The sequence below is a fragment of the Aplidium turbinatum genome, chromosome 3 (genome assembly GCF_918807975.1).
Source record: "Aplidium turbinatum chromosome 3, kaAplTurb1.1, whole genome shotgun sequence".
NCBI lineage: Eukaryota > Metazoa > Chordata > Ascidiacea > Aplousobranchia > Polyclinidae > Aplidium > Aplidium turbinatum.
In genome coordinates this window covers 12479173-12506877 of record NC_137474.1, presented here as the reverse complement: position 1 = coordinate 12506877, position 27705 = coordinate 12479173, and the positions used below count along the sequence as shown (strand labels likewise).

The 27705-nt window shown below is 38.1% G+C and overlaps 1 protein-coding gene across 1 annotated transcript in view; it reads right to left on the bottom strand.

Moving 5' to 3' along the window:
- The window catches only part of LOC145766203 (dynein axonemal heavy chain 2-like), a 60607-nt gene that overhangs the window by 8038 nt on the left and 24864 nt on the right, over positions 1-27705 (bottom strand). The window contains exons 32-78 of the mRNA XM_082577866.1: positions 27334-27494; positions 26512-26656; positions 25378-25514; positions 25165-25275; positions 24637-24825; positions 24213-24355; positions 23523-23673; positions 22824-23004; positions 22209-22336; positions 21740-21892; positions 21108-21233; positions 20727-20945; positions 19996-20250; positions 19550-19690; positions 18882-19040; positions 18372-18524; positions 17058-17149; positions 16671-16869; positions 16096-16320; positions 15635-15739; positions 15196-15384; positions 14548-14764; positions 13770-13919; positions 13203-13370; positions 12726-12868; positions 12171-12328; positions 11864-11996; positions 11623-11762; positions 11161-11290; positions 10571-10768; positions 10002-10143; positions 9348-9454; positions 8740-8955; positions 8475-8565; positions 7942-8108; positions 6918-7066; positions 6318-6535; positions 5835-6046; positions 5088-5303; positions 4102-4301; positions 3087-3213; positions 2401-2587; positions 1740-1945; positions 1330-1430; positions 949-1054; positions 614-724; positions 43-234 (exon numbers count right to left, since the gene is read on the bottom strand). Coding sequence (XP_082433992.1) covers positions 43-234; positions 614-724; positions 949-1054; positions 1330-1430; positions 1740-1945; positions 2401-2587; positions 3087-3213; positions 4102-4301; positions 5088-5303; positions 5835-6046; positions 6318-6535; positions 6918-7066; positions 7942-8108; positions 8475-8565; positions 8740-8955; positions 9348-9454; positions 10002-10143; positions 10571-10768; positions 11161-11290; positions 11623-11762; positions 11864-11996; positions 12171-12328; positions 12726-12868; positions 13203-13370; positions 13770-13919; positions 14548-14764; positions 15196-15384; positions 15635-15739; positions 16096-16320; positions 16671-16869; positions 17058-17149; positions 18372-18524; positions 18882-19040; positions 19550-19690; positions 19996-20250; positions 20727-20945; positions 21108-21233; positions 21740-21892; positions 22209-22336; positions 22824-23004; positions 23523-23673; positions 24213-24355; positions 24637-24825; positions 25165-25275; positions 25378-25514; positions 26512-26656; positions 27334-27494 — 7547 coding nt within the window. The remainder of the gene's footprint in view (positions 1-42; positions 235-613; positions 725-948; positions 1055-1329; positions 1431-1739; positions 1946-2400; positions 2588-3086; positions 3214-4101; positions 4302-5087; positions 5304-5834; positions 6047-6317; positions 6536-6917; positions 7067-7941; positions 8109-8474; positions 8566-8739; positions 8956-9347; positions 9455-10001; positions 10144-10570; positions 10769-11160; positions 11291-11622; positions 11763-11863; positions 11997-12170; positions 12329-12725; positions 12869-13202; positions 13371-13769; positions 13920-14547; positions 14765-15195; positions 15385-15634; positions 15740-16095; positions 16321-16670; positions 16870-17057; positions 17150-18371; positions 18525-18881; positions 19041-19549; positions 19691-19995; positions 20251-20726; positions 20946-21107; positions 21234-21739; positions 21893-22208; positions 22337-22823; positions 23005-23522; positions 23674-24212; positions 24356-24636; positions 24826-25164; positions 25276-25377; positions 25515-26511; positions 26657-27333; positions 27495-27705) is intronic.

Genomic DNA, 27705 nt, shown 5'->3' with positions numbered 1-27705 from the left:
AAGAAGCTTTCCCAGTCCGAGGATAAAGATTCAATCAATCACCTCAAAATCTGAGTCGTTAAATCCATAGATAATGTTCCACCCAAGCATGAGAAATTTCTTTCTCTCAATGAGAAGAGAGTGAAAGAAGCAAAGAGCGAAGAGCAGTTTCTTGTACTTGCCCGGCTTCGTACATCGCTCGAATTGTTGGTCTCCGATTTGATGGTACAGTCGCTTCATGTTTGCTTTCAAGCCCTGTGGGAAAACAATAGAAAAATTATATCTGGTTCAACACAGTACAAATGCTTAAAATTTTGCACGAATGAAATCTTCGATTGTCGGTTGCAAGGCTGAGCGGTGAGAGTGCATGGGCAATGCTCGAAAAAATGTCGGTTCGACACCGCTTGACTGCGTTCAATGCAAAAAATAAAGTATTTTATCTATCGATTTAACAACCATGATGAAAAAAAGTAGAACATAAAACGCAAAGACCAGTGTCAAAGAGAAGAAAACTTAACACCCGGCAGCTTTTCTTACGTGTCGATTTATCAAACTTATTGTATTGTACAAGGTTAAGAATAAGACCAATCAGTTGTATATTTACTACTCAGAAAAAAAATTTGGAAAATTATACTTTGGGGGGTTCGGTAGTCATCTTGATCCCAACTTGCAATATTGAGATTGGGAAGTCCGGATGAGGAGAGGAGCTCAGCCACAATCGGAAGTCTTGGTGAGGCTCTTCAATCTATATAACAATAAAAAAGTGGATGACAATAATGAAAGATAAATTAAAATAACATGGCGTAGTAAGAAACAATAAAACTTAGTCAAATTTCAACTGGGTAAAATTAAATCATCAGAAATGTTAAGTTTATTCTTGTTTTCATAAAAGTATTTAGCCTTGTTTAGGCAAAAGTTAGGCAAAAGAGAAGTTAGGCAAAGTTAGGCATTGAAAAACTGTATTTGTACCTGAAGCTGCTCCACAAGCTTATCAAGCTGCGGCATCCAACTCAACGACAAGTGGCAATTGGCGAGGAACACCCAGTTACCTTCCTTCACGCCCTCCTTGATCATCCTGTAACAGAACAAAGCAAGTTAAGTTGTAGAAGGAAAAGTTGTTTCAATATTTTGTGTTCTGCTGAAATTAAAAATGCCAACAAAACTAAAGAAAGCATTTTTTTGGAGAGCAACTCAGTCATTTTTATATTAATTCAACGTCTGCAGACACTGAATCAATGTAAAAATGACTAATTTTCCATTTGGGTTGTTAATAAAAGATCTAAATACAATTTTTACTGACAGTTGGTTGTTAAACTCTTGCCTCAACACGGGAATAAACTAATGAGTTACCTGGTGGCAATAGGAGCTTGTCCTTGACCAAGCGACAGAGCGTGGAACCGATGAGACATCTGACATTGCTCGGCGAGTGTTAAAAGAGAGGTTGTAGGATCCTGAAAGTAAAAGCAGTCCATGAAATGCGCTCTTCAGTAGGCTTGCAAAACACAGGATCTCTCTGACGAAGAGCGATGGCTATTATAGACAGTGGGCTTTAACTACGAGCAACACCTAATACCTAAATAGTGAAACTGCAAAGCATTATAAAGACTGTGCAGAATCGAAAGCGATTTTGGTGAAATAAAAATTTACTACTATTTTTTTACAAAGTTTATTAAATCTTTTTATGCTAAACTTAAACGTCTTTTTATACACTCAATCAGCTAACAGATGCATTTAGTAACCACAAGGCTAATTCATCTCACCACTCCAGGAGAGAGCACGAAAATAAGCGGAGATCTTGTGGTGCTGTCATCCACGACGTGCCTCATGTCCAGCACAGGAGGTTCGACAAACTTGGAGCCAAGATTGTTAACGATGAAACTGGTGGCGCAGAAGGCCACCCTGTCGGATCGTAGTGACCTGACTATCACCATCCTCTGCAACTCGTTGCAAGAATTCTCCCATTCACCTTAAAATCAACATGTCTCAATTTGAAAAACAGTTTGATTTTTGCATTGATTTACTTTTGTAAAAATCTCTTGCAAACGTCCTTGCCGAATGCCGGTTCGCTTTAATGGTGCTCAAATAGATAATGTGTGGAAAAGATGAAATACCCAAATGTTTATCTAACTTTATGTTTATCTAACGTAATGTTTATCTAACTTTATCATGCTACAAGTTCGAAAAATACGCAGGAAATTAATCGTTAAACAAAGATTAGAGAAAGTAAGAGTAAAAGAAATGTAAACACAAAAGTAAAAAATAAGCAAAATTAGAGTAAAAGAGTGCAACAGAAAAAATGACAAAAAAGAGTTGAGAAAAAGAGTTTTAAATAAGAGCAAAAAAGAGTAGAAAAGAAGAGTGGAAACAAAAGAAAGTAAAAGTATTAGAATAAAAAGAGAGTAAAATGACGATCGTTCTCACCTGGTAAAGAAGCGTTTTCTGGTTCCGGGCTTGTGAACCAAACATTCCAATCCCGCGGATACTGCTCAAAAGACGTCATGATCCCGTGAAAGTTGGGCAGTTTGTCTAACTCGGTGATGTTGTCCCAACAGGAGTCGGCTAGCCATTGTGGACACGGGTTGTCCATTTGACCTTCGCGATCCAAAACCTGCAGCAGAGCAAGTTGTCAAGCAAATTCGTGGTTTTTACGCTGGGAAAAACACCAAAGACCAAATTTCTGCTGATACTATACTTATCTAGAAGCAAGGATTATAAAGAGTCATATCCATTGCAGAGAAGATATACATTTGTGCGCTGCAGGCTATATGGGTAGGTAAGGTATAGAAAAGTTAAAAAGAACTTCAAAAAGAATCATGGCCTAAATCTTTTCCATATAAATTTACATCATAAAGAAACATGCTAAATTTACGCAACGTTTCACAATGAAATGTTCTATGCTGGATGGTAAAATCTAGAATGCCTTTGCTGATGTTGTAAACATTAAATATGTGATATTTAACGTATGGAAACACTGAAGGAATGTAAAAAGGGCAATTATTGATGGACAGGATAACGAAAATAAGAATTTACGCCATTAATTTATCAAAATGATGAGCATTGTTGAACGCGCAATCAGCTGCATTCGTTTAACAACTTGTTTCACGTACCACTCCGCCGCGCAAAAAGAAATTGTATTCATCCATGTTGATCTTGGAAGCGGATTCGAGTATCTTGGCGCACATCTGGAAACTGAAGAGCATCTTGTGCTTCTCGAACAAACCACGGCAAGTGTACCTAAAAGAAAATAACAAAAATAACGTTTCGTGCCAACAAAACTTCGCAATCCTCATTTTTCATCGAACGTTATTATTATCAGGGCTGTGGAGTCGGAAGGATTTTGGCATATCCGAAGTCAGAGTCGTTAAAAAAAGCCGACCTCGACTTGATACAAAACGATGAACAATAAAATTTTTGTTAGCAATCTTTTTCAAAAAATGTTTCTTGTTTTGTGTATAACGCTTTTAAACTTCATAAGAAAATAGAAATGTTTGAAACAAAAATAAAAATTTTGGAGAAAGTCGTCGTTTCAACATCGATCAATGAAAATCAATCATCGATCATGAAAATCATGAAAAAAATGAAGAGTAAAATTTAAAAAACTCTGGCACCACCCAAAAATCTGTCAACACTGCAGCCGAAGTCATTCTGTTATAAATGGAGGAGTCGAGGTCGTATTTTATTACTCGTTCCACAGCCCTGGTTGTCACTGAACAAGCATTAAAAAGCAGGTTGATCATCATTATTATCATAGTACCATTGTTTACACATAGCTAGCAAAAATTATAAAATGATACTTAATCTTTCGAGATTCTCATTCAAATGATTTTTACATTGATTTGACGTCTGAAGACGTCGAATCAATGTAAAATTGACGTATTTTTCTACATGGGAATATGCTTTTCAATAAAATTTTGCTGTAGTTTTGTGTGCTCTCTTTTCAATTTCTGGGGGTCAATTACGATATCAAACCGATAATAGCAGTCATCGCCATTCTTGATTTACAATTCCTTTGGGTAAACAAAAGAAAGCATTGTCTACTGTCTTTCCCACAAACTTCGACAACGGTTTTTACCCACATTCTGTAAACACAACTTAGATTAACGACTGTTTCGTATTCCTCACCTGTACACAGCATAGGTGTGGTAATCGTTCAAGTTGTTGATTCTTTCTTCCAAGTTGCTTGTCTTCTGACTTTTATCAATCGACTGATTGAACAAGTCAATGAAGGAATCGAGTGAGAATTGATACATGGGATCAATGCGACCCATGTCGTTCAGGACGAAGAACAGGATGGAAGCTCTGGTGGCGCAAGGCCGGTACCCCTAAGAAACAAGACATAAACAATGAATATCATGGCGTTGTTGCATTTCATTAATCTCCATCCTTTGTATCTTGATTTTTATTTAGAAAAAAGATTGAAGATGCCAAAAATAAAAATAAATGGAGGAGTCGATGTAGACAACTGGCCCATCTTGATTATTTGGAATGAAGACACGGCTTCTTTAAAGCAAAATACGAAGTGGTGGAGAAAGGCGTTGATATTTGTTTAATGCTTAACTGTTAGTTGACTTGGTAATCATTAAGCTTCTAATCTTCCAAAGAGACGCGATTTTTTCACCATTACTATTGTAGAGTTTGACTTTGGATATAATTTTGTTTACAAGTCAAAAAAATCAACAAAATGAAGTGTTTTTCCTATCTTTTTGACGTAGTCCTTCAAAAGGGGTTGTTTGTTGGATGTTAATGCTTTAACGACCAAGGAGTGTACCAATAGTGAGCGAAGAAGGAAATGGCGCAACACAGTATCATTGTATCAATTTAAGGTACATACAAAACAAATATAGAGCATCTGTTACGCTTAATGAGACATGACATTATCGCAACTCCACACTACCTCTATCATTGGTGTTTTCATAGTGGTGTGGTATAACTGGTGTTAACAGTGTCCTCGGTATTATTACCAGTAACATCAATATTATTGGCACCATTGATATTTTTGTTACTATCGGTATAATGATTATCATCGACATCATTACTTTCGGTATTATCGGTACTATCGGCATTGTCGGTATCACCACCATTATTGGCATAAAAAATGTTGAATTTACTTCTCTTGCAGCATCAATTTTGATCTCGGTTTGCACGGAGACAGTCAGTTGTTCTCCGACTTCTGCTGAGGTGATCTTGGAAGAGTGCAGAGTGTTAACAAGTTGCTCATCATCTAAGAGTGATCCTTGAGCTTCATTGAGGAGTCGAAGAATTTCATCTTCAAGTTCTTGAAGTTTCTTCTTCCCAACAGCGATGCTGACGACAAGGTTGTCTTTCTGTGAGAAACATTAATTTGTGAAGAGATGAAATAATATTTATCAGGAAGAAGAAACTAGACAATTTTCTGTAAAGATTTTGGGTAGTTCATCTTTTCCATTGCGCATGAAAAACACTTTTCGTCACATGCTTTGTCTTAATAACGGTAAAGTTCAAAATACAGTAGATATATCGAGTAGGCTACATTCATATTTTCAACATTTTAAATCAAAACAATATTGCGTTTGAAAAGTTTAACTTCCATCTCTACCATAACGTCGCAAATACAAGACAGTAATCTAAAAAACATTGCGAGCAATTTATTTCAGTGAAAATACCAAAATGCCACAATGTACCAAAGACAGAAAAAAGTAAAATATTTTGTGAAAATCAGATATTTTTCTCATGTCAAAACGATGAATGATTTCGCTCCTAGATGTATGCAAAGGGTTAAAAAGCGTTTTCGTGCATCAAATTTTACGCATGTTACGAGTTTTTATTGTAAGAGAAGTCTATCAAACCTTAAAAAAACGTTTTCTCCGCCCACATACCTGCTCTTCAAGTTCTGGCCTCTCTTTTCTCACAACAGCTCCCAGCAGTTGCGCTTCTAGGCCTTGTTCCTTCACGGCGAAGTTTACAATGCTGGTCTTGGTTGAGATTTCAGGAGGATAATGTGGATTGGACAGCTTGGTGGTGATGTAAAACTTAAAGTCGGTGTTGTACTCGACTTCCTTGTCCCCTAGCTTGATCAGTAGACGACCACCTGAAAAAAATAATTATATTACTGGCTAATTCCAGAGAGAACGCACTCAAACTTTAAAAAAGTCGTCAGACCACCCGACATGTGACAACTCAGCAAGTGCTTCAACTCAGCAAGTACATTTCAGCTACTGTAAGTTAGCAAATGAGATTTACTTGTTCAGTTCAGACTTGGTTGGTCTTCGCTTGGTAAACTGAATTACTTGCATTAAGAAAAATTTATAAAGTTTATACTAAAAATAAAGACCATCAATTTCTTACAGACCCTTGCTTACCAACTTTAGTTATAGCTTTGTTAAGAATTGGAGCTAGAGAAGGATCTAACTCTTCCTGGACATTTTGGAGGAGCACAGGAGCACCAAACTGTACCGAATTCTCCAAAGTCCGAAGATAATCGTGCTGTTGAAGATCAATGATCTTAAGATCCCGCTTCCTTTCCATGTTCTTGATCCATTTGATGGCTTGGCCTTGAGGATCAACCATCAGAGGCCATCTAAAGAAGAACAATATTGTTTGAACTCTTCAAGGTGATAAATTTTGTAGTTTTGTTAATGAAACGCTGTTCAGAAAATAGCGTATCATAGAAAAAGATTTGCAGTGCTTGATTCCATGAAGGATCAAGATAGATAACAAAAAGATAAGTCTTGAAAATTGTTCAAAAACATTTCAGCGAAGTATTTGCATAATCTCGTCAACTTTGCTTGCTGAAAACCCCATTTTAAGTCACACCACAATTTAACAATAATGTAACAACTTAAAGTGTATAACAGGATATGCCATGGGTTGTTTGTACAAGATAAAATGATTTATTAAATTAAAACGTAAATATTAATATCCTTAAAACTTTGGCACAAAATACGCTTCAAATAACTGACCTGTTGCCACGGTTGACGATGACGCCATTCTCAGTGGAGAAGGCGTCCGATGGTAGGCCCTGAATATTCCACTCACGAGTTTGCGTCGGTTTAGACAAGAATTCAGCGAAAGTGAACGAAGGAGTGCATGGGACATGGAGATCGTGAACCTAAAAATAAAAAGTAACATTGCTATTGTTCTAAATGAAACCATTAACCTTGCAAGGCTATAACATACAGTTCGTAAAAATGACATATATTACTTTATATTGTGCGCACTACCTGGTTTTTTGTTCTCTCTCCTGGTTAGTTAAATGCACGATATGAAGTTGCCTACTCCATCATCCAAACTCGAGTTGCGCGAACTTATAAAAAATGTGAGATCGTCTGGAGGCAAGCGCGAGACTAATTCGGCTTCTCGCGCCTGCTGCGGTGATCGAAGCCAAACGTCACAATATTACTATACTGTATATCCGTCCGCCTCGTTAGCTTAGTGACTACGCGCCGGCTGAAGATCACGCGGCGCTGGTTCGACTCTCGGGATGTGCGCTTGAGCAACGCATTTCAGAATTGCTCTCCATTCAGCGGCACCTAATGAATGGAATAATTCCCAGGAAACAACACTTCAACAATCGGAAACTTCAGTCTGCCAAACTCGGTAACCGGCCCTGCGTAAAGAGCCTCTGCAAGTATGCGAAACAATCAAGGCTTTGTCAGTTCGAGGATAAAGATTCAAAACCAACCAATCAACCATATGGGTATTAATCTCTGCGCAGTCTTTAATTCATACAAAAAAGTTTCAACATTTTGTGCATGTGTGCAGTAAATCTAAGCAAGAGTTTGCGTTTTTTTTACTTAATACATATTTGTTTCAATAATACGAGATACCGCAATCAGCAATGTACTTTAAGGCTCGATTGCGATGTCAGACAATTAAAAAAAAATTCCAAACGAATATCACTGTGTATTCATCATACGCTTAAAACTGCATCAAATCTTTCTATCAATAACATGCAATAAACATAAATCAAAATTCTCTATTGACCTGTTTCAGCCATATCTTCTCTACCATCTCATCCCGATAATTTGATAAGAAGGGTCCCATGTAAGAAAGGAAAGCAGACGCGACAAGACTGTCACCAACCAGATAGCCCATCGAATCTTCTAGATTCTCGGCAGAGGCTTCCCAACGTATCTTCTCTCCAGCAAGACCTTAATCCAGGGGTGAGCATTTATTTATCTAAACGGGTTTATGCTAAAGCTTTCAGAAAAATCCTATCCAAAAGCGATCCTGATCCGCAGGACGGGTGAGGCACATGTTTGTCGTAAAATTTAAATGTGAAGTTTATCCCACTATCATCATTATTATCATAAAAAAAACTTTGATTATAAAAGCCAAAACTGCTTAATGATAATAATTTAATGTGTGTTTTTCTATAGCACTGTATCCATCGCAGATATGCGTTGTTCTTTAGCGCTTGACAAAGCAGACAAGGTCAATGATAATACTTTGGATTTTTTAAAGGTATGGCAGCTCAACGGATAGCGAAAAGATTAAAATCTGAACAGGTCGCTCACCAGCCACCAGCTTTCCAGCTCTACCGAGTTTCATTTCAGTTTCTTCAGCTTTTCTGCGCAACTCTTCTTTTTGTGCCACCCTTTCATCGTACTGAAATATTAAACATTTTCTAAGAACAGAAACGCACTTACATTCTTGTGACGGTAATTTTATCACTTATGATAATTTGGCTAGATGTGTGTCGGTTGATATTCTTCTCTGTACTTGCTAAGACAAGCAATGGACAACTTTCTCGTTATAAAATTCACCATTGGTATAACAAACCTGTCTTTTCAAGGTTTCCATTTTCTCTGTGACTTCGGCCAACTTTCGTTGAGCTTCTGCAAGAGATGCTTGTTTTTCTTTCAGTTGCTCCATTGCAGCTTCAAGCCTCTGTCTCTTAGGCTCAACGACACGGTAGATCCTACCATACAGTTCCATGGCTCGTACCCACATGCAAAGCGACTTTGCAGCGGTGGATACTCGCCCAACGTTGTCGGGCTGAAAAAGAAACGCTACGTGACATCTATTTTACCCTGTCAATGCGGACATAATAAGAATTGTTGAACTATTTGGAATAGGTGTTTCCAAGCCCGTGAGGCCAGAGAACTTTTTTTTTATAATTTTATGGAACATAACGATGGTTAAAGTTTTTAGATAAACTGTTTTTCATTTACAGCGTAGAAAATTTTGAAAACAGTTAAACTACATGACAAATGTACACGATGGCCTAGGTCTAGAATAGGAATGGCAGACGAAAAAAGTCGCTGTAATTTCAAAGGCACATCCGGAGAGTTTATTTCTCAACCTTTTCAAAATAGAATGGCAGTCTACATGAAAAAAGACACTAAACTTTAGAAGCAATAGTCAATTTTCACCAGCAGCGATCTCACCATGAATTCGGAGTGTGCGACGTATTGCTGTCCAATCTTCTTCAAGACACGATCGGACATGTTGTCCTTGTCGAAGTTTACCAGTTGCTTAATGAAGTTTTGATCACCTGACACGAAATATATTGATGTTGGAAGGAAACATGACAACTTAAACAGCAAGTCCGTAATTTTTACATTGATTTAACGCTTGCAGACGTTGAATCAATGTAAAAATGACGGATTTTGCTGTCTGAAAAGCAGCATAAGAGTTTTGACGTTCAAAGTAATAAAGTTCCCAATTAAAGTTTAAAGAAACTAAAATTAAAAACCTCTCTCAGAGCAAAATGGTTGGAACGCCTGGTTAATGTAATCAAAAAATAAAGAACCCAAAATGTAGATACTAAACTCATGTTCAGCAAACGTTTCGAAAACTAAACTGTTTTTTCTTCAGTACGAGTAAATTTTTTTTTGCTCCATCAAAGGTTGTCCAAATTCTATGTGACCCCATTTTTTACCCTTAAATGACGCCAATGTAACATCTGCAGTCAATCTATATAACGTAACATCAAGGTTTTGATTTTGACACACCCAAAAGCGTCATAGCCTAAACAGTCGGCCGTCCCTAGACCTACTATACTCGGAGATCTTTATGTTATTAACAGAAGTTTACAGTACCAAGTTGTCTCTTGGCTTCAGCCCATGTGGGTTCGCTCCCTCTGAGAATCATGACAGCTTGAAGGACCATTTCAACCAAAGCAGGCGGTCTGCCGTACGACTTGATTTCCGTGATGTCTTTCTTGTTTAGAGCCTCCAGCGCCTGAAGGAGTCAAGTATAATCATTTGCATTCGTAGTTTCAGGATTGATTTACCTTTTAATTAATTTACTTTTAACTCATTTCGCATTGGTACAAAATCAGTAGAGCAGTGTATGGAGAGTCAAAAATTACAACTACTGCTTTACGGTCAACTCTTAAAGCCACAAATATTTCTTATCATGCAATCACTGTAGTAGGCTATATATAAATGCTGCGATGACTGCAGAAGAAACTAAAGCAAGTACAATACACATTTTCACAAAAAAGACATATATGTTCGACTATCTTTGTAATTTATTGGATGGACATTGCATTAAACAAAATTTAGACATCGATAAATAAGCTGAAAATGTGAGTTAAAAAAAAGACAAAAAAAGACTTGTTTTACAGCAGAACTGCAGGAAAAAGGCAAAGGCGTTAATAATAAACCTTAGTGGCTTCTTCTAAGGCTGGTACAGCTTCGTCCAAATCTCTTTGAGCGTTATCAGCCATGGTCTTACATTTGACCTCCTCTGCTGATATTTTCTCGCTATAGGCTGCAACCGACTTCTGCTGCTCGTCAGCCTCTCGCTTCTGCTGGACAATCACGACCAAGTATTCCTCGCACTGCTTTTGAAATTGGGCCACCTGAAAGAAAAACCACAACAATGAGCTAAAGTACTGTAATAAGATTTGTGCTTGTGATAAGATTTCCTTTTGTGTATTAGTAATAGCAAAGCAGTTCAAGCGCAAAAAAGAGTACGATTGGCGCACTATACAGTTACACTTACAATAAAATGCATAATGATAATCTGATAGAAAGTTTAAACCACCAGTGAGCATTTGCTGTTGATATTATACATAATTCAATAAACGGTAGAGGGAATGAATGTCCTTGAATTAACGATTAAAGCTGTGCAATGCAATCGGTGGCAACTTAAAATTTTGATATACAAACGTTATACAGTGCTTGACCTAAATGTTTGCTACATAAACATGGCAGAACGTAAACAAAAAGAAAGTAATCCGTTGTCGCAAACCTTCAGTTTCGCGTCTTCAAGCTCAATCGACATGGCTTCAACCTTTGCTCTGGTGTCGTCGATCTTGAACAAACCATTCCGCAGCTTCGAGACTTGGTCTCCGAGCTCTTTGCGTTTCTCAGCAAGCAGGCTGAAAAAAGAAAACGAATTGTAGAACCGCTTGAAGAAAGGTTTAAACATGGTTCCTAAAACCAACTGCAATGATCTGCCAACGTTCAATTGTCGCCCTTTATCCCATTTGGCAATAACACTGATGGCGATAAAGTAAGCCTTATGGCAGAAACAGGGAGACTACCGCCAATACACTCAACCACCAAACTTTACTCTTTTCCTCGGTGAATATTAAGTTTAAAACCTACACTTAAGACAAAGAGAAACTGCAGCTATCATGGCTAAATCGACTTAATCAGGGAACCAATCAACAAAATGTAGCCAGATTCAAGTGCAATATTAGTCACTGACTTCTTATAGCCGGACACTAGCTCAAGATAGTTGGTGGGTGTGACGTAATTGTGACGTTTCAGTTCAAACAGCAGCTTCTCCGAGAAAGTAACGACGGATCGGTGCATTGTGACGAATATCTGCGCCACCTTTTTGCTCATCTGTTGAATGAAAATAATCAGAAAATCAGTAAGTGTCAACAAACATTTACCAACGCAACGTCTGCAAACGTTAAATCAATGTAAAAAAGAACTTCACTCACCCCTTCGTCAGGACCAAGATCCATTCCCTCCAGATACTTCTCCGCAACTTCAAGCAAAGCGTCGTTAGGCCACTCGGAGAACAAGTCAATTGTGGTACAGTTCACGAATGCTGGATACTGACGGACGCGGTTTCTGAGTTGGTGATTTTTGGCAATGAATTTCGTGATTTTTACATTAGTTCAGTCATCCACAATTCCACATGTTGCTAGTTATTTGATTAGTTATTCAATCATCATATTAACCAAAAACTAATCAAACTTCCATGTAAAAACAAGGTAGAAATTCGAGGTAAAAAAGCAAACTAACCTGAATGCATCTCCAACTGGGCTCATGCACAGACAAACATGTAGGTTGTTACGGACACGATCAATCAAGTACTTGAACATTGCTTGGCTGGTCTCACCAATGTTATCTTTCTTAGCCTCGCTTTCCAACGCATTGCGCACTTCCTCAAATTCATCTGGCTGCAGTTAAAATGACCAGATTGAAAAACGAAAGTTGGAAAAGTTAAACAGTAATTCATGTTACCGTCAGTTAAAAACTGAAAGCAAAATGTTCCTTTTTCAATCAAAATTAAAACAGCACTGCAAGAAACTTTTATATTGCATTGTGAAATAGAAAGTCTAGTTCACAGAGATACAGTTGCTGCAGCCCATTGAAGATAAGCCAAGAAACCACGTTGTGTGGCTGACACAACAAAGCAGCTGTGTGCTATAATTACTTTGTTTTTATAGTTCACTGCCACTATTTATAAGACTCGGAGTTAGTTGTAAATGTTAAGTTTATGATAGTCTTTTAAGTTGTATAAATCACAAATCTTCGAATTAATGACGATTGACGTTTTTTTATTGAAAAGCATACCTTGTACAAGTTTGGGACTTCCCCGCTACTGAGAATGTTGTTGATATCTTCCAGGAAGATCTCCTCCACAACTTGCGTGTCCGTGAAGAGGAAGGCGGTCGGTTTGTTTTCGACTCCAGCTTGGTAGTAAAGACGCTTGAGATCTGAGATGCAAAAACAAAACAACTGAACAGGTTGAGGCTGGTTGGAGACAGTGCGGCCACCAAACCATGAGAATTTCTTCACAAGCAAAAGTAGTCCAAAAGCGACAATATGACTACCAGTGCATATATGACGATGAATAGACGACTACCGCGTTTCACTATGACGTATAGATGTAGTATACATTCATTAGAATTGTTTTTCTTTTTCGGTCATCTCAGTGTATATCTGTTATTACCTTTTAAATTTTGTATAGTTACTGCCAATGATATTGGTATTCGGTACTTCAACTACTGAGATTCACATAAAGAAGCGAGTAAAGTAATGAGATCTCACCATCTCTGAACTCTGCCTTTCTGTAGTGTCTCGACACTTCAATTTGGAAGGTTGTGTATTCGCAGACGTACGCAGCCAAGCGTGTCAAACTCTGTCGACCGGAACCACCGATACCAATGAGCAAGGTATTGCCTCTCGGTTGGCGAATAACTCGAACAATTCGGGCAACTAAAAAAACGTAAATAACGTTACATTACGGTCAAATCAAAGAAAATTTAAAAAAAAATGGCAGAAGATGGTATAGGCAATAGGCATGTACTAAGGAGGGAGGAGGGAAGTTTTCTTCAAAAGGCATTTACTTTTAAAGTAGATGGGAAGAGGAAACGGGGACGTCTAAAAAGAGCATGGAAAAAACAAATGAAAAATGAGGCAGACAAAGTCGGACTGAAGGAAGAAGATGCGATGGACAGAACGAGATGGAGAATAGGAGTGAAGGCAATCGCTACAAAGAAAGAATCCGTCACCTCCACAAGTGGGAACAAAACCAAACTTGGATGATGATGATAAACACTACAAGAATGCTTTGATGTAAAAATAACATAAGCAAAACTGTATATGTAGTCTCACTGTGCTCAATGGCATCTTTAAACAGCACAAGATCCATGTTGACGACACCAGGAGTCATGTTGTAGTCTTCCAACTGATCCTCCATGAACTTCTTCAGGAGGGTGAAGTCAGTTAGATCCTCGTAGACCAGGTTAGGGTTGAGAAAGTCGCCTAAAAATATATATATCTCAACACAAGACAACACTATTTGTCTTCTCGATAGCTCAGTTGGTTAAGCGCCCTACCGTGTTGTTTCTACTCTCAGGGTGTACGCTTGAGCAACGCATTTCAAGAACTGCTCTCCATTCAGCGGTACCAAGTAAATGGAATAATTCACCACCAACAACACTCAACAATCAGAAACTTCACTATGTAGCCAGGCATGCAACAGTGGTTCAAAGCTTCTCAAATATGCAAATTGCCAGAATTAAGCTCTTAAAGAATCTTTCTCAGTCTTAGGATGAAGATTCAACCCAACCAACAACAATATTTTCATCGCCTATAGCAGCTATCTTGACTCTGAAACGACATGGTAATGAATATAAAATAATAAGCAAATAAGTCGGCATTTTCAAAAAGCTTTGTCTTGAGGTATACTTTTTTCCGAAATCTTTGATGATACATATACGTTTAATCAAGAACAAGCATCTTACAATTTCCCTGAAAATTTTTTTCTGAAATCAGATTAATAGCAATCTTGCCAAACACCGACAATTCGCGATAAACACTTTTTGTAATCAACATTTCGCAATTTTTGAAAAAAAAAATTCTTCAGACTTTAGATTGGTAGCAATCTTACCAAACACAGGCGGTTGCTTGTTCGGGCAGAGGTTGTGGTAGGTTTGGTCAAACAGAGCCCCTAAACGGTCACTGAGCATCACAACGAAGGCCTCGCTGTCCTTGGCATCCACCAGTCTGTCGAAAAAGACTCGGAAGCACTCGTGGATCCACAGACGAGTCATGCTCTGTTTCGTGTCGTGGAAGTCCTTGTGAGCTCTCAGTAAACCTTGGAAGACCTGATAGTGGAGGAAAAGATTCAGATCTTTGTTTAAAGAGTTTCATTGTATTTTATTTGTGGTCATTAACGGCCATAATATAAGCCACAACATGCGATACATCAGTCCTCCATACAACAAATAAACGTGGTGATATTGCGTAAGATTTAAAACGTGCGTGAACATTGTTTGGGTAGTAAGGTACATACATGTAGCTGGCACGCCCATGCAACACAAGAGTTACGTTTTCAGCTAAGTTGGTGAACTTGTCTGGTGCTTACTGTGTGTCAACCCGTTCAGCATTTTTATTCACATAACATTTTGAAAATTGATTTTAAGTCAATTAAAATCATAAATTTCTTGTGTAAAATAATTGAAATAGAGAAGGGTATTTGTAAAAGTTAAGAATCACTATTCCACCTCCAATAAATGTTGTCAAAATACAATCTTACTTTTGAAATGTCTCTCAAGTTGAAGAGATAATGAATCTTAGCAGGAGTAGGAAGAAACTTCTCTACTACCATCCGATAGAGATCAATGGTGGCTTGCGTGATGATGTCTCCCACGGGTTTAACATCCTCCTCAAAGTCTTGGAGTTTCTGATTGATCATAGTCCCAAAGATTCTCTTGATTTGTGTCTCCTGCATGAGAAAAAAACAGTGATGAAAAACGTTCATTTCACGCAGAAAAGCCACAACGTGACGTTTTGCGTCAACTTCTCAAAACGTCATGGCGGTTACGTCAATTTGAATAAAATACGTAACGTTATTCTTGTCTTCAGAGTGGAAGTTTCTGAGTTAACTTTACACAAATTCTTTTCTAAGCAATTTTACAGCAAAAAGATTAAAAATTTCTAAATGTTAATATCTTGCCATCCAGACAACCACTCACGCTGGGGAAAGTCATGTTGATGAGGTTGAACCTGGTGAGGAGATGTTGAGAGATGATCTGTCTTCCACCTCCTGGAGGTCCCATGTCACACAGGAGGAACATGTCCTGCAAGATGAAAGTGAATATGAAAGTAAATGTTGAAAGAATACAAACAATGTGGATTCCTCCTTCAAAAATGCATCAAATTATACAACAGTAATAATGTAATTATGACACTAAACAATAAACGTCTTCCATAAGCTTTAAAGCAGTGGAAAATGAAAGTACTGGCATGTGCGGTTGTGAGCTAATGGAGCACAACAAGTTGTAGAGAAAATAAACAAAACGTCACACTTGCGTTTTCTTTCATTATGACATGCAATGACAATCAAAAAAACTGTCAAGAAGTTTTGAATCTTTTCACTGATATTTAGAAATGCAACGTATATAAATCACAACACTATAAAACGAAGTACACTAACCTTTACGTATTTGGTGATTTGCTTTTGGCGATCATACCAGAATCCATAGTCGATCCATTGACGAATCAACTCAAGAGGAGGCTGGCTCCCGAATGTGTCCTTTGCGGGCATGTTGAAATCATCCATGAATGTTACCATCTTCTTACTTCCGAGAGGAACGTATACACCTTTGGTTCTCTTCTCCACTCGGCTCTCAATGATCTCTTGGACGTTGTTGGAGGAAGTCTGTAATGAAAAAGAAAGTTAGGATACTTCAGATATGATAATTGCTTTCCGGTTTTTCATGCATGATTGCTTGGTCTATTTGGGGCATTCAATATTTCAATAAAAGATTCCCGTGTAATCTCAAAACTGTTCTACAAAGCAACAAAAACTTAGGTATATTTAACAATTGAGTGAGCAAAAATCCTTACACAAGCTGTTCCAGAAAAAAAAATAGTAAAAAACATCAATTTTCTTTACAGAATACACGACTACTGTATATAAAATAATTTCCAAAAACCCACAGAAAGGCATACAAGATTACTACAACACAGAAAACGATACTTTTTTGAAAACGAACAGCTTTCTTATACCTGGGAAGACATATTGATCGTAAGGGTGCTGTACTTGGATGCGTCCAGTTTGTCCAAGACATTTTGAGCGACAGAAGTTTTTCCTGTTCCCACAGGGCCAACCAAGAGAACAGGATAACCCTCAAGGATGAGCGAAGATACAATGAAGTCGTAACGGACTGTATCCACAGTGGGTACCATGATGCGGTAAAAAGGAGCACTGGAAAAACACCAAAAATTTTTTTTACTCACACAACTTAGGTATACTCAAATGGTGCGGCCCAGCTAGTAGCCAGTGCCCACAGAAAAATAGCAAATATTCTATGATAGCTTAACTACGATACAGGTGAAAGATCCACACAGCGTTTCAAAAGCCTCCAAAAAAAATGTAGCACGACCACTACTTACTTCGGTGGATATCTCCATCCTTTCTGCAATTTCTCTTCGAAGTTTACCCAAGCTCGGTTCTTTGGGTCGACATAGTATTCGTACACTGTGTCCTTGTGACAACATAAAAGGAAACGTTAGTCTTGTACAAAAACGATGTCAATCATTTTCTTGAGGATAACGAATCGAACTAATGGTTTCAATATAATCGCTTTCACAATAATGATGTGATAAAATGTTTACGTCAAAAAGACGGTGAGTTTGCAACATATAAGTTTCAGCACGCCAGTGGTAGGAATAGTTGTATGGGATTATTAGTCCATCAGCAGATAATTTCTTTAATAGATTGAGTTTCTCTTTTAGCAGCGTGATTGTTGTTTATTTGACAAGTATTTGACAAATGGAACGGATTTGAATCGCTTGTATCTACTCGATATTCGTTTGTATCCGCAGTTGTGAAATATTTATTCCTCATTATAATTGATTTTCATCAGCCAAAGCTATCCATATCCAAGCAACAAAGTAACACACAAATTGCAATTGCACAAAGATGACATAAAAACACTTTTAATGTCGTCAGTTAAAATCGTCAGTGCAAGTGTCGCTAGTTAATAAATGATATGAAGGAAAGGACTATCAATGATAAACCTGAACAGTGAACACCCAAATTTTTCAGAACCTGATAATGTTAATCAACAGTATGTTAGTTGTATGGTTAAGATCAGTCACATTTTGATGACAGTATATTTAACGTTGTTAAAGCTTTTCAGATTTATTTAATAAACTACCATTCAACGTTTTATAGGCAGAGAAAACTTTTTTCTCTCTACATTGAGAAATTCCAAGTCTGACTAGGTACTTAGATTGCTGGAAGATGGAGACTTCCGTTTCTTCGACTTGTTGTTTTTCTTTAGTCATTGCAAGTCTTCATCTTCCAGCAATCTAAGTACCTAGTCAGACTTGGAATTTCTCAATGTAGAGAGAAAAGAGTTTTCTCTGCCTATAAAACGTTGAATGGTAGTTTATTAAATGTTTCTGGAAACTTCCTTCGTTTCATATTATCTGACTTTTCAGATTTAGAATAGGAAGCATAACCGATATGTAACGTAAACAAAAAGAAATTTTAAAAACTAGTTGCATCGGCTTTGCTCTGGCTAGCAATCTCTTCATTGAGTGACTTCTCATCATAATTACGAGAGATGAAACAGACTCATAAATAAGAGTTATTTAACTGTTAGCAAATCTAAAATGGCAATCAAATACACAAAGTGGAATCTATCCGATAGTTAGTGCAATAACTAAGAAATAACGAGAATCGTATTTTAATCAACTTACCTTGTTTGGAAAACTTCCTTCTATTTCCCGGAGGAAGTTATCCATCTTCCTCCTGCTGTCCTCATCCACGGTGGCTCCTACAGACCAGATGAGGCAGAAGAGGAACCACAATTCTACCATCCTGGGGAAGTTTTCTGTGTCCTGTGGATTGACCTGCACAAGCAATATGTTACCCATGACGTGACAGATACAAAGCTGAGTGCTGAAATCTCTTGCATGGCGTTCGCAAGGAAGTCGGTTTGACACCGCTTAAAAGCACGACGCTGTGTTCTGACACAATTAAAGACGCATGATTGGCTCCATTGCTTTTCCGTTTATCATATAACTCTATAACAACCAGAGATAAATCCGGATTCCACAAAAGGCTGAGAAACGAGTGGGCAGTAATTATTTGTTTTGTATTGCAAGACGTTTGTGGCTGGTTTACACGGAGATCAGAAGATACTTTTTGATGAACTCTCTCGTCAGAAAATAGTTCTTTCCTCAATGAAAATTGAAGATATCACTTACCCCGTTCTCATGAGTAGCCATTGTGTCGAAGAGGTTGCACAATGATCGGATTCCATTAATTTCCGGTATGGCGACAAGTTCCTTGCAGTTGTGGTGCTTGAAGTCTAGCACATTGTCAATGTATTTGTCGATCAAATCTTGTAGAACGGCAACCATGTCCTGAAAGAATCAGAAAAATGAAATATTTTCTGACATCAATTATTGTCCTGAAAGAAGCGTTTTATGTATGATTTTTTTTTTCAATGGCTGAAAAGTTTAGATAACGACTTTGCTTCGGTAACGCCTTGAACGTACAACATAATAACAAATGTTGTGACATGGCGCAGTCTATGCATTGCACATTACGAATTTCATTGCTTTAGGAGACAGCCAGTTTCAGCGCAGCCTATTAAGCGTAGCTTGCATAAAGCCGATCTTAGAAGGTTTTGTTGCTTTAGGATTTCACTGTCCCTATGCTTCAATAGTTGAATGAAGTTTAGAGGAAATTCATCTCGGTCATGACTTAACCACTACACCTTTCATCAACACAGATTTTCAATATCGATATTTTGATATCTTCATACTTATCTACCTACATGTTTCATGTTTGAAAATCTTTTAGTTAAGTATTTTTTACTTTTTAGGTAAACCTAATGTATAACATCCTTATTTTATCAACATCATCTCACTTTTGAAGTCTTCTTGTTCAGCCAAGAGGTTATGTAAGGCTTGTAGCCTAGGTCGGTGTAATCAAAGTAAACCATACCGCATCGACTGACTGTGGCTGGCGAGGCCACTGACAAATCACCGACTTCAAACAGCAACGAAACCTGAAAAGATTAAACTGTTGATAAAATAGAATACGAGTCCGGCGAAATTGCGTAAAAGCAATTTCATAATTACGGCAAATTGACTGCGTTGGCTCAACCGGTTGAAATGTCGAGTAGTGCAACTGAAACCCACACAGCAACGTTGGCATTTTTAACGTCTAGAAGTGTTGAAACGATGAAAAAAGAATAGAACACAAAAAAATACCAGAAGATCATTAAAATCAGATTTTTCACACGACGTTAAATTTTTATTCGTTGATATTTGTTTAACGTTAACTTAACGTAATGTAACGGTAAAGCAATACCTGCTCCGGCATGCTGATACGTTCGCCATTGATGAGCGTCAAGACCTTGTTGTCGTCCATGACCGAGTTCATGCTCTCGATCCATAGCGTGTCCACTGGGCCGTCAAAGACCAGCCACTTCTCGTCAGGCTTCTCGTCAGCGCATGTGTGACGCATGACGCTGGACAAGACACCGTCGGTCCATTCGTTGGTGCTCAGATCAAACTCACCATACAACTCGCCAAGCGAGAGCGCTTTGGGATTGATTGGGAAGTCCTGGAAAATAAATCAACCTTCAAAACCTTGTAGACAGAAACAAACAAAGGAAAAGTGTGTAGATGATCTTGGTAGAGAGTTCACTTAGTTGTACCATATTTTTCGTATTAAAATTAATAATTCTTTTCAATTCAATAAAAAGCATGCTTTGGGTAATAATATAATTATGCAAGTTAGTCTAGATGGGTGCGAGATATGTGGAAGCCTGAAAAGTATCAATAAAAGAAGAAGACCATACAAGTCTTAAGAGTGATGACTCTACTCAGTATGCAATGCCATTGCCATACGTAACGGCGTAGTTATGTTGAAAAATGACGTCAAAATTCAAAAATGAATGGAAGTTGCGATAATCCCAATTAAAATTTAAGATGAAATGAATTCAAAGCACAGAACAAGTGTAACATGAGATTGTTCAACATGTAATCTAGTGCCTTGTGTTTTCCTGGTAAATGTAGGCTAGGTTCTTCTACACTCACCCTGACTATGTTGTATCCAGGGATGTTGTTCTTCTTCATCCTGGTCAGAGCGGCCTGGAGCATATGCCAGGTGACGGATTTTCCTGATCCGCTGGCTCCGACGATCATGACCGAATGTCGGGAGTTTTTGGTCTCATACAACTGGATGACTTTAGACACAATGTGTGGAGTGTTCTGAAGTGTTGCTTCCTCCAGGACATAATTGATGGAGTCTCGGAGCTGAAGAAAAAAAGAAAAAGAAGAGAATGAAGCAATTTTTCTATTTTTTAAACATAAAAAATGATATGACAAAATGACTCCAATTACTCTAAGATTGGCTGGTATGCTTAAAGTTAAAGTAAAAACAGATTTAGCACAATTGGATCGAAAACATGCACATACCTTGCCATAATCGATGACTGGGGTTTCAATTCCCGGGAAAAGGTCTCCCACAATCCCGTTAAAAAGCGGTAAATCAACCGATGTCAGTTTGGCGTTGTTCATGTCCTTCATGGCTAGCAGCAAAATCTTAACAAAAAACAAATAATTGACACGTAAGCGTACTAATTGATTCCAATGAGGGTAATTACATTTTTGTCGTATCCAGGCTTACGCGGTTGACTGAAAATTTGAATTAAGTGAACTGAAGGCAAAGAAGCCAATCTTCGTGCACCTTCAGGCGTGCCTTTGAATGTCTTGCCGAAGACAGAGCCGCATGCACTTAACTTCTCATAACTTAACTTCTATTTGAATAAGAACCTTCTGATGATCCGTGTAGGTGAAACAGGCTGTTAAGGATTCAGATAGTAATAACTATATTTGATTTAACTTCTCATAACAATATTTTTAAAAATGTATCATTTATGCTTTGTAAACTGAACACGTAGCTACCATATGTTTATTAAATTAATTCTGAAAAAAAAAAATGTTATGGCTCCAACAAAAATCGAACCGTTAGCACAGATTTCTACAGACATCACAAACTCAAGCAACGGTAACGGAATAGACGTTGAATGAACATAAAATTTGATCACCTCTTCGTCGGACATGTCTGGATTAGATCGCTTCTTCCTCCCAGCATATCGAAGTACAGACACAAGAGCACGTAATCCGAAGTCATAATGATCTTGCTTGGACAGCTGCTGAATGGCCAACGAATACAAAGCGTAGACTTTCCTCGCTAGTGCCTGTGATATACCAGAAGATGAGAACGGTGGCGTGGAAATCAATCATCGTTTCGGGGTGTTTTAAAAGCCCCCAAAGTGCCGGGGGTACCCAAACCCCCGGATGTGACTTAAACACATACATTATGTCTGCCCTTGAGATTGTTTAAAGTAGAATTTGAGAGACAAAAATTTAAAAATGTTCTTAATACAGTGTCATCCAGTGCAAAGTAAATCAGTAATGCTCATTAAGTCAAACTGGAACGTGAGACAAAAGTGGTCGCTAGAAATTCCTGCTTTCTTTCTCGAGGGATTAGTTCACCTCGCCACATTAACATACCCTGCAGTTTCCAAAGCCTTCGCCAAAGAGAATGATTTCGGAAATGAGATTTGAGTCAGGAACAACCATAGCGATGGGACGAAACATCGACTTGAGGTTGTCAGGGAGTTCAGTACGCCCAGCATAACCTTAAAGCAAATAAACTTACAATTGTAGGTTGAGATACAAAACATATAGAATCGTGAGTTAGATCAAAAAACGATTAAAACGTACAATTTCAGCAAAAAACAGTAAAGTTTAAAACAGGTGAAGACATTTTAATAAAGACGTAATACTTAAAGTCTTTGCTATGCTGAGTTTTACTTTGCTGCCTTTGTGTAATAAGCAAACAGTTTTGCATGCGCTTTTACATGAATACTATTCTGATGACTACGTAACAATTACTATTAGTCTTGTTGTTACAATTAGTTTCTGTTTGTAGCAATAGTTTTTATTTTTCGGTATTCAGTGTTTGCAGGATTCATTACAATATTAGTAGGCTACTAAATGTTATCGTTCAAATTGGGGAAAAAGAGCATACGAATAATATAAAAGATTCTGCAATGACTTAACGCATAAATACTTCTGTAGCAGTTAAACAAAAACAAAACTATTAATGACGCAACAATACGTCACCTGGGTTCATGGTGATGAAGATTCCGCATGACCAAATAAGGTTAATCTCGCGTCCTTCGAAGACGAATCGTTGCTGGGCGGCGGACAAGGCTGAGAGAATGGATAGGATTTGCTGGGCCACGACCGACAACACCTCGATGTTGATTCTGTTGAACTCATCGAAACAGCCCCAGGCTCCGGTCTGTTTATTGTTGCAATGCAATTAGTCTCGTTTTTTTTTTTTTTTGGCAATTTATTACATTATTTAGATTTCAAAAACTTCAAAAGCGCATTGTCACAAAAACTAAGTAAAGACAGAAAAGAAATCATGCAGTTTTATAACACGTCTACAGAAATTGAAGAGAGCACGTTTTTGAAACTACTATTGCACTGATGCTCGTATAAAAAGTATCTCAAAAAACGAGTGAAAAACAAAACTATTATCTCTAAGATTGACATAGTTCAAAAGAAAGTAACTTATCATCATCATGCATAAAAGCCGTATGCAAAATTGCACACTGTCGAGTTGCATGTACCAGATACCTACCATTGAAGTGGATTTAACACCTGTCAAAAGAAACTATTTCCTTTTTATTGCATGGGACAAGTGTCTGATTTTTTTATACAGTAAAAGAAAGTAGCGCAAATGAGAAAAGTCGTCATATGCAAGATCTGCCGAGTGACAGAAAACAACTATCATAGTCAATAGACAAAGCTCACCTGAGCCAAACCACTGTACATTCTTCCCATGCTTTTGTAGTCCAATCCTTCAGAACAGTTCACAACAATAACGTACATTCCGAGCGCCTTTCCCAAGTCCTTTGTTGTCTCTGTCTTGCCTGTGCCAGCGGGTCCCTTTGGACTACCGCCTCTGCAAGAGAGAAAAGTTAAATTGTTGATAAAAAATGCTATGTCTGAAATTGTGATGAATTTTCCGCTAACGTTGAAGATTGTAAGTCATCACTCCGCAATATGGCACTTGCTCTCATTTACACACAAGAGTTTAAAAAAAATCCACTTTGAATTTTACTATGAAGATCAGGCTTCTTTGAAGCAAAATGAAGATAGAAATTTCCTTGACGAGACAAAATTATAATATAAAAGGAAAAATGAAGAGTATTCAACAACAATATTATAGAAAAATATCTTTTTTATCACAATTTTGCAATACTAGCGTGGCGCACAGAGCACACCAACAAGATCACTGAACTGTGAGAATGTTTCTTCGTTCAACGTTGCAAAGACTGATCGCACATACAGTATGTCAGCCGCTGCCCTTCCGTTACAGGTTAAGCATTGCCTTTGTAACCCTGGGGTAATAGTGGTGATTCAACTACGATTATTGCACTTTGCATCAATTTCACTTTGAGAGTGAAAGTTAAAAAATTTCTCTACTTCATTATAATGAACCTGTGCAGATGAAGAGCTGTCGTCAGTGTGACGTAACAACGATCAGTCAGAGGTGTGATGACGAGTCGACCAGAGTTGCCAAGGTATTCGTAGCCGTATTGAAACTGTGTGTTGGTCTGTCGTACCACGCAGTCGTCAATGTCCTGCTCGCAAGAATAAAATTTCCTGCTGTGTTATAAATGTATCAAGATCTTTTCATACTAAAAGTGAAAAGTTTTGAAAAAAAAACAACTTTTTTTTCAGACTATTTCAAAAACTTTGTAGACTTGTGAAAATCGTGCATTCAAAATAAATTTTTAATTTTTTACACGTTTTTATGTTCTTTTCTTTACAAAACTTAACCAACAGTGGTTTTAATTTTTTGATTAGTTTTAATTTCTTCAAATAGAAAATGGAAACACGATGACAAACCATTTTTTCTCACCTTGTCCCAGTAGAGCCGAAGTTGCTGCAGCCATTCGAAGGCAGTGACGTCATTCGTTCCGGTTTTGATCAATTTGTCGATGACGTCACGCGCGTGAACTTCAATGGTTACCAAGGCGACGACCTTTGATCTTTGGTTTTTGTTGAGGTTTCCACGAATGGCTTCAGAGTATTTGTTCAACATAGAAACCTGAGCAAACAGAAAGACCTTTCTTTAAAACCGAGGTAAAAATATTTCTTTAAATCGTTGGCAAATACATTCTACTTTCCAACCAATCCATATTCGCATTTATAAAAGAAAAATCTTTGACTTTACATGCACAAGGAAAATAACTGGTAGAATTGTAAGGTTTTGAAAATATGTCAATAATTTTTAGCTTTTGGGGGTCTTTTAGCTTTCTTTTCAAACTGATTTTTTGTCTGCACGTTAATTTCAAAACGTTTTCAACGTAAAATCTGCACTTAGATTAACATCTTCCGTTATTAGCAATGTAAACGTAGCATGAAAGTGTCCGTTGAAAGACATCACCTGTTTCTTTTTCACAGTTTTCATCGCTTTCTTGTCTCCACGCTCTTTACACGTCATCAAGGCTTTCGTACAGTCCGCCGTCCACTGGATTTGGCTCGCAGTGATCACAGGCTGTGAGCAAAAGTATGATTTTGGAGTCATAATCTTTTTTATCATATCAACTGCAAGACTTAAAAGCGTTAAAAAGACATTACTTTTAGCAAAAAAGCCAACCTGTCCAGGCCATTCCTTCATCCACTTGTCTCTTTTGTTGATCAGTTTCTTGAGAGCAGTTCTAGTTTGCTTCAGAACCTCCTTCAGGGTCCAGCGCATCGTACGTTCTACGTCACACAGCCACGCTTCCACGGGACCTGAAAGAAGCAAAGGCATTGGTCAGCTGTTGGTCGTGCGCAGTGCGATACGAAGCATGTCTTAAGTAGGATGTTAGAGTGACGCAAAAGATGCAAAACTTCAATTTGCTTTTAGATATCAAAATTTAGGCATCGTTGGTTTTGTCGTAGAAGGAATTAATTTTTTGATTTTGTGAAAGTACGTTGTTGACATACAGTCAATCTCGTTACTATGCCACCCGTCGGGATCAAGAGAAAGTGGTACGGTAGCTAGAGTGGCAGAGTCTCTCTCTCTCTCTCTCTCGTTTGACTTGCAGTAGCTTAGATTGGCAATGCCTCCTCGTGCAGCCAAGATACGGTAGTTGGGTCTAGTTGTCGAATACCAGTGATTCCACTTGGGGGTCGTAAGATGGGACATTCGTGGAGTATGTGTTGCATTGTTTGTTCTACCGCTCCGCAGACACATATCGGCGAATTATGCAACCCCCACCTAAACAAATTAGCTCCAGTACAGCCAACGTCACATCTGATCCTGTTCAATGTGACCCATGCCTTTCTTGAGAGGTCTGCTCCAGGAGGGATGGAGAGTGCTGGCATAACTGAAAACTGGGGAGGGATAGGTGGCAGCTCGTTCCATTCTTGGGTCCATGTTTCCATGCAGCTGAAGTTCTTATCCACAAGTTGTGTAGCATATCGATGGAATGGGCGCCTTGATGATAGGCGTTGAGGTCTGACTGGTCCATTTGTTTGGGAGTGACTGTAGAGAAGGTGTTGAGGATCGAGTCTCGCATGTAGAGCCAGTTTGTGAGAGGCAGAGTAACGAGATTGGACAGTATTATGGATTTAGTTAACCAGACAGAAAAATCCATCTCCAAAATAGCACCGTTCAACTTTAATTTTTCAAACCAGCAAATATAGGCTACTTGCCAAGTCAGAAATATTGAAATTTTTTCAGTAAAGTATTTAAACATATAATTTAATCAATGTCAATAAACTGTAAACCTTGTCGCACACTCACCTTCTAGCAGGACAGGGTTGCCAAACTCCACGTACTCGCCTTCACAAGAATACATCCCTGCTGCTTCCATCTTTGATCCGTGTCCAACTTTCCTCATGAAAAGCGATTTGATGTTGTCAAAGCATTTCTTCAAGTGAGGTTGCACCTGGAAAGAAAAAGATTCAGTTCTATATTCACGTAATGAGCATCCAGAAGTAAATACGTCAGGTTGCAAAGTCATCGGTGCTTTATAACAGCAGGGTTGCCAGTCTATTTTTCAGCTGCCTTATTTTCAGAAAATATGGCTTGAAAGAAAAATCACTTTGTTTGCTATTCAAATGCAAGTAAAGATATAGTAGAATACAAAGCGAGCAGAAAAACGAAAAGGGTGGGTAACACCTAACTGACAGGTTTATGGTTTTTCAGTCCGAAAAATATTCCGCACCCTATGCAAGCTACACAGTCGTCTTTAGCACACAGCACAAAAATCAGAATCACAGCGTTAAAGGGTAACCAGGTTGAAACAAGCAGGATAAAAATCATGAAAATAAACTTGAAGGCTCGGAATGTTAATTAAGCTGCTCTTGAGATTGTGCGCTTGAACAACACATTTAAGGGACATCTCTCCATTCAGAAGCACAGATTAGGTGAAACAATTCGCAGACAACAGCACTTCAACAACAGGAGGAAACTTCCCTCTGTCAGTTTAGATAACCACCCTGCGTCAGTCCTTCAAAGTGTCTACAAGAATGCAAAATTGCCAAGATAAAGCTCTCGAAGAAGCTTTCTCAGTCCGAGAACAAGGTATTCCACAATCGATGTCAATAAATACAAACTACGTACAGCCTCTGGGTTTCGTGACTGGCCCAAAATCTCAAGCAAATCATCGTTGGAAAGGAAGTAAAATCTTGGAAAGATCTGACGCTTCGTTTCCAAGTACATGTCAAGGGACTTTTGTATTTCCTCCAGGCGAGTATTCATGTCATTGAGTTGCTCTAACAAACCTGCCGAGAAGATTGATCGATATACGTTAGATGACGTGTATAAGGATGCTATGTAATGTGACAAGACTGATATTGTAGACCCAACACCATATTTACAATAGGTAACGTACTGGGATCTGTTATATGCTAACATACTGGGATATGTTAAATGCGTTTTCAGCTACATAACAGAACCATCAAAAACAATTTTTTACAATTTTATATCCTTTTT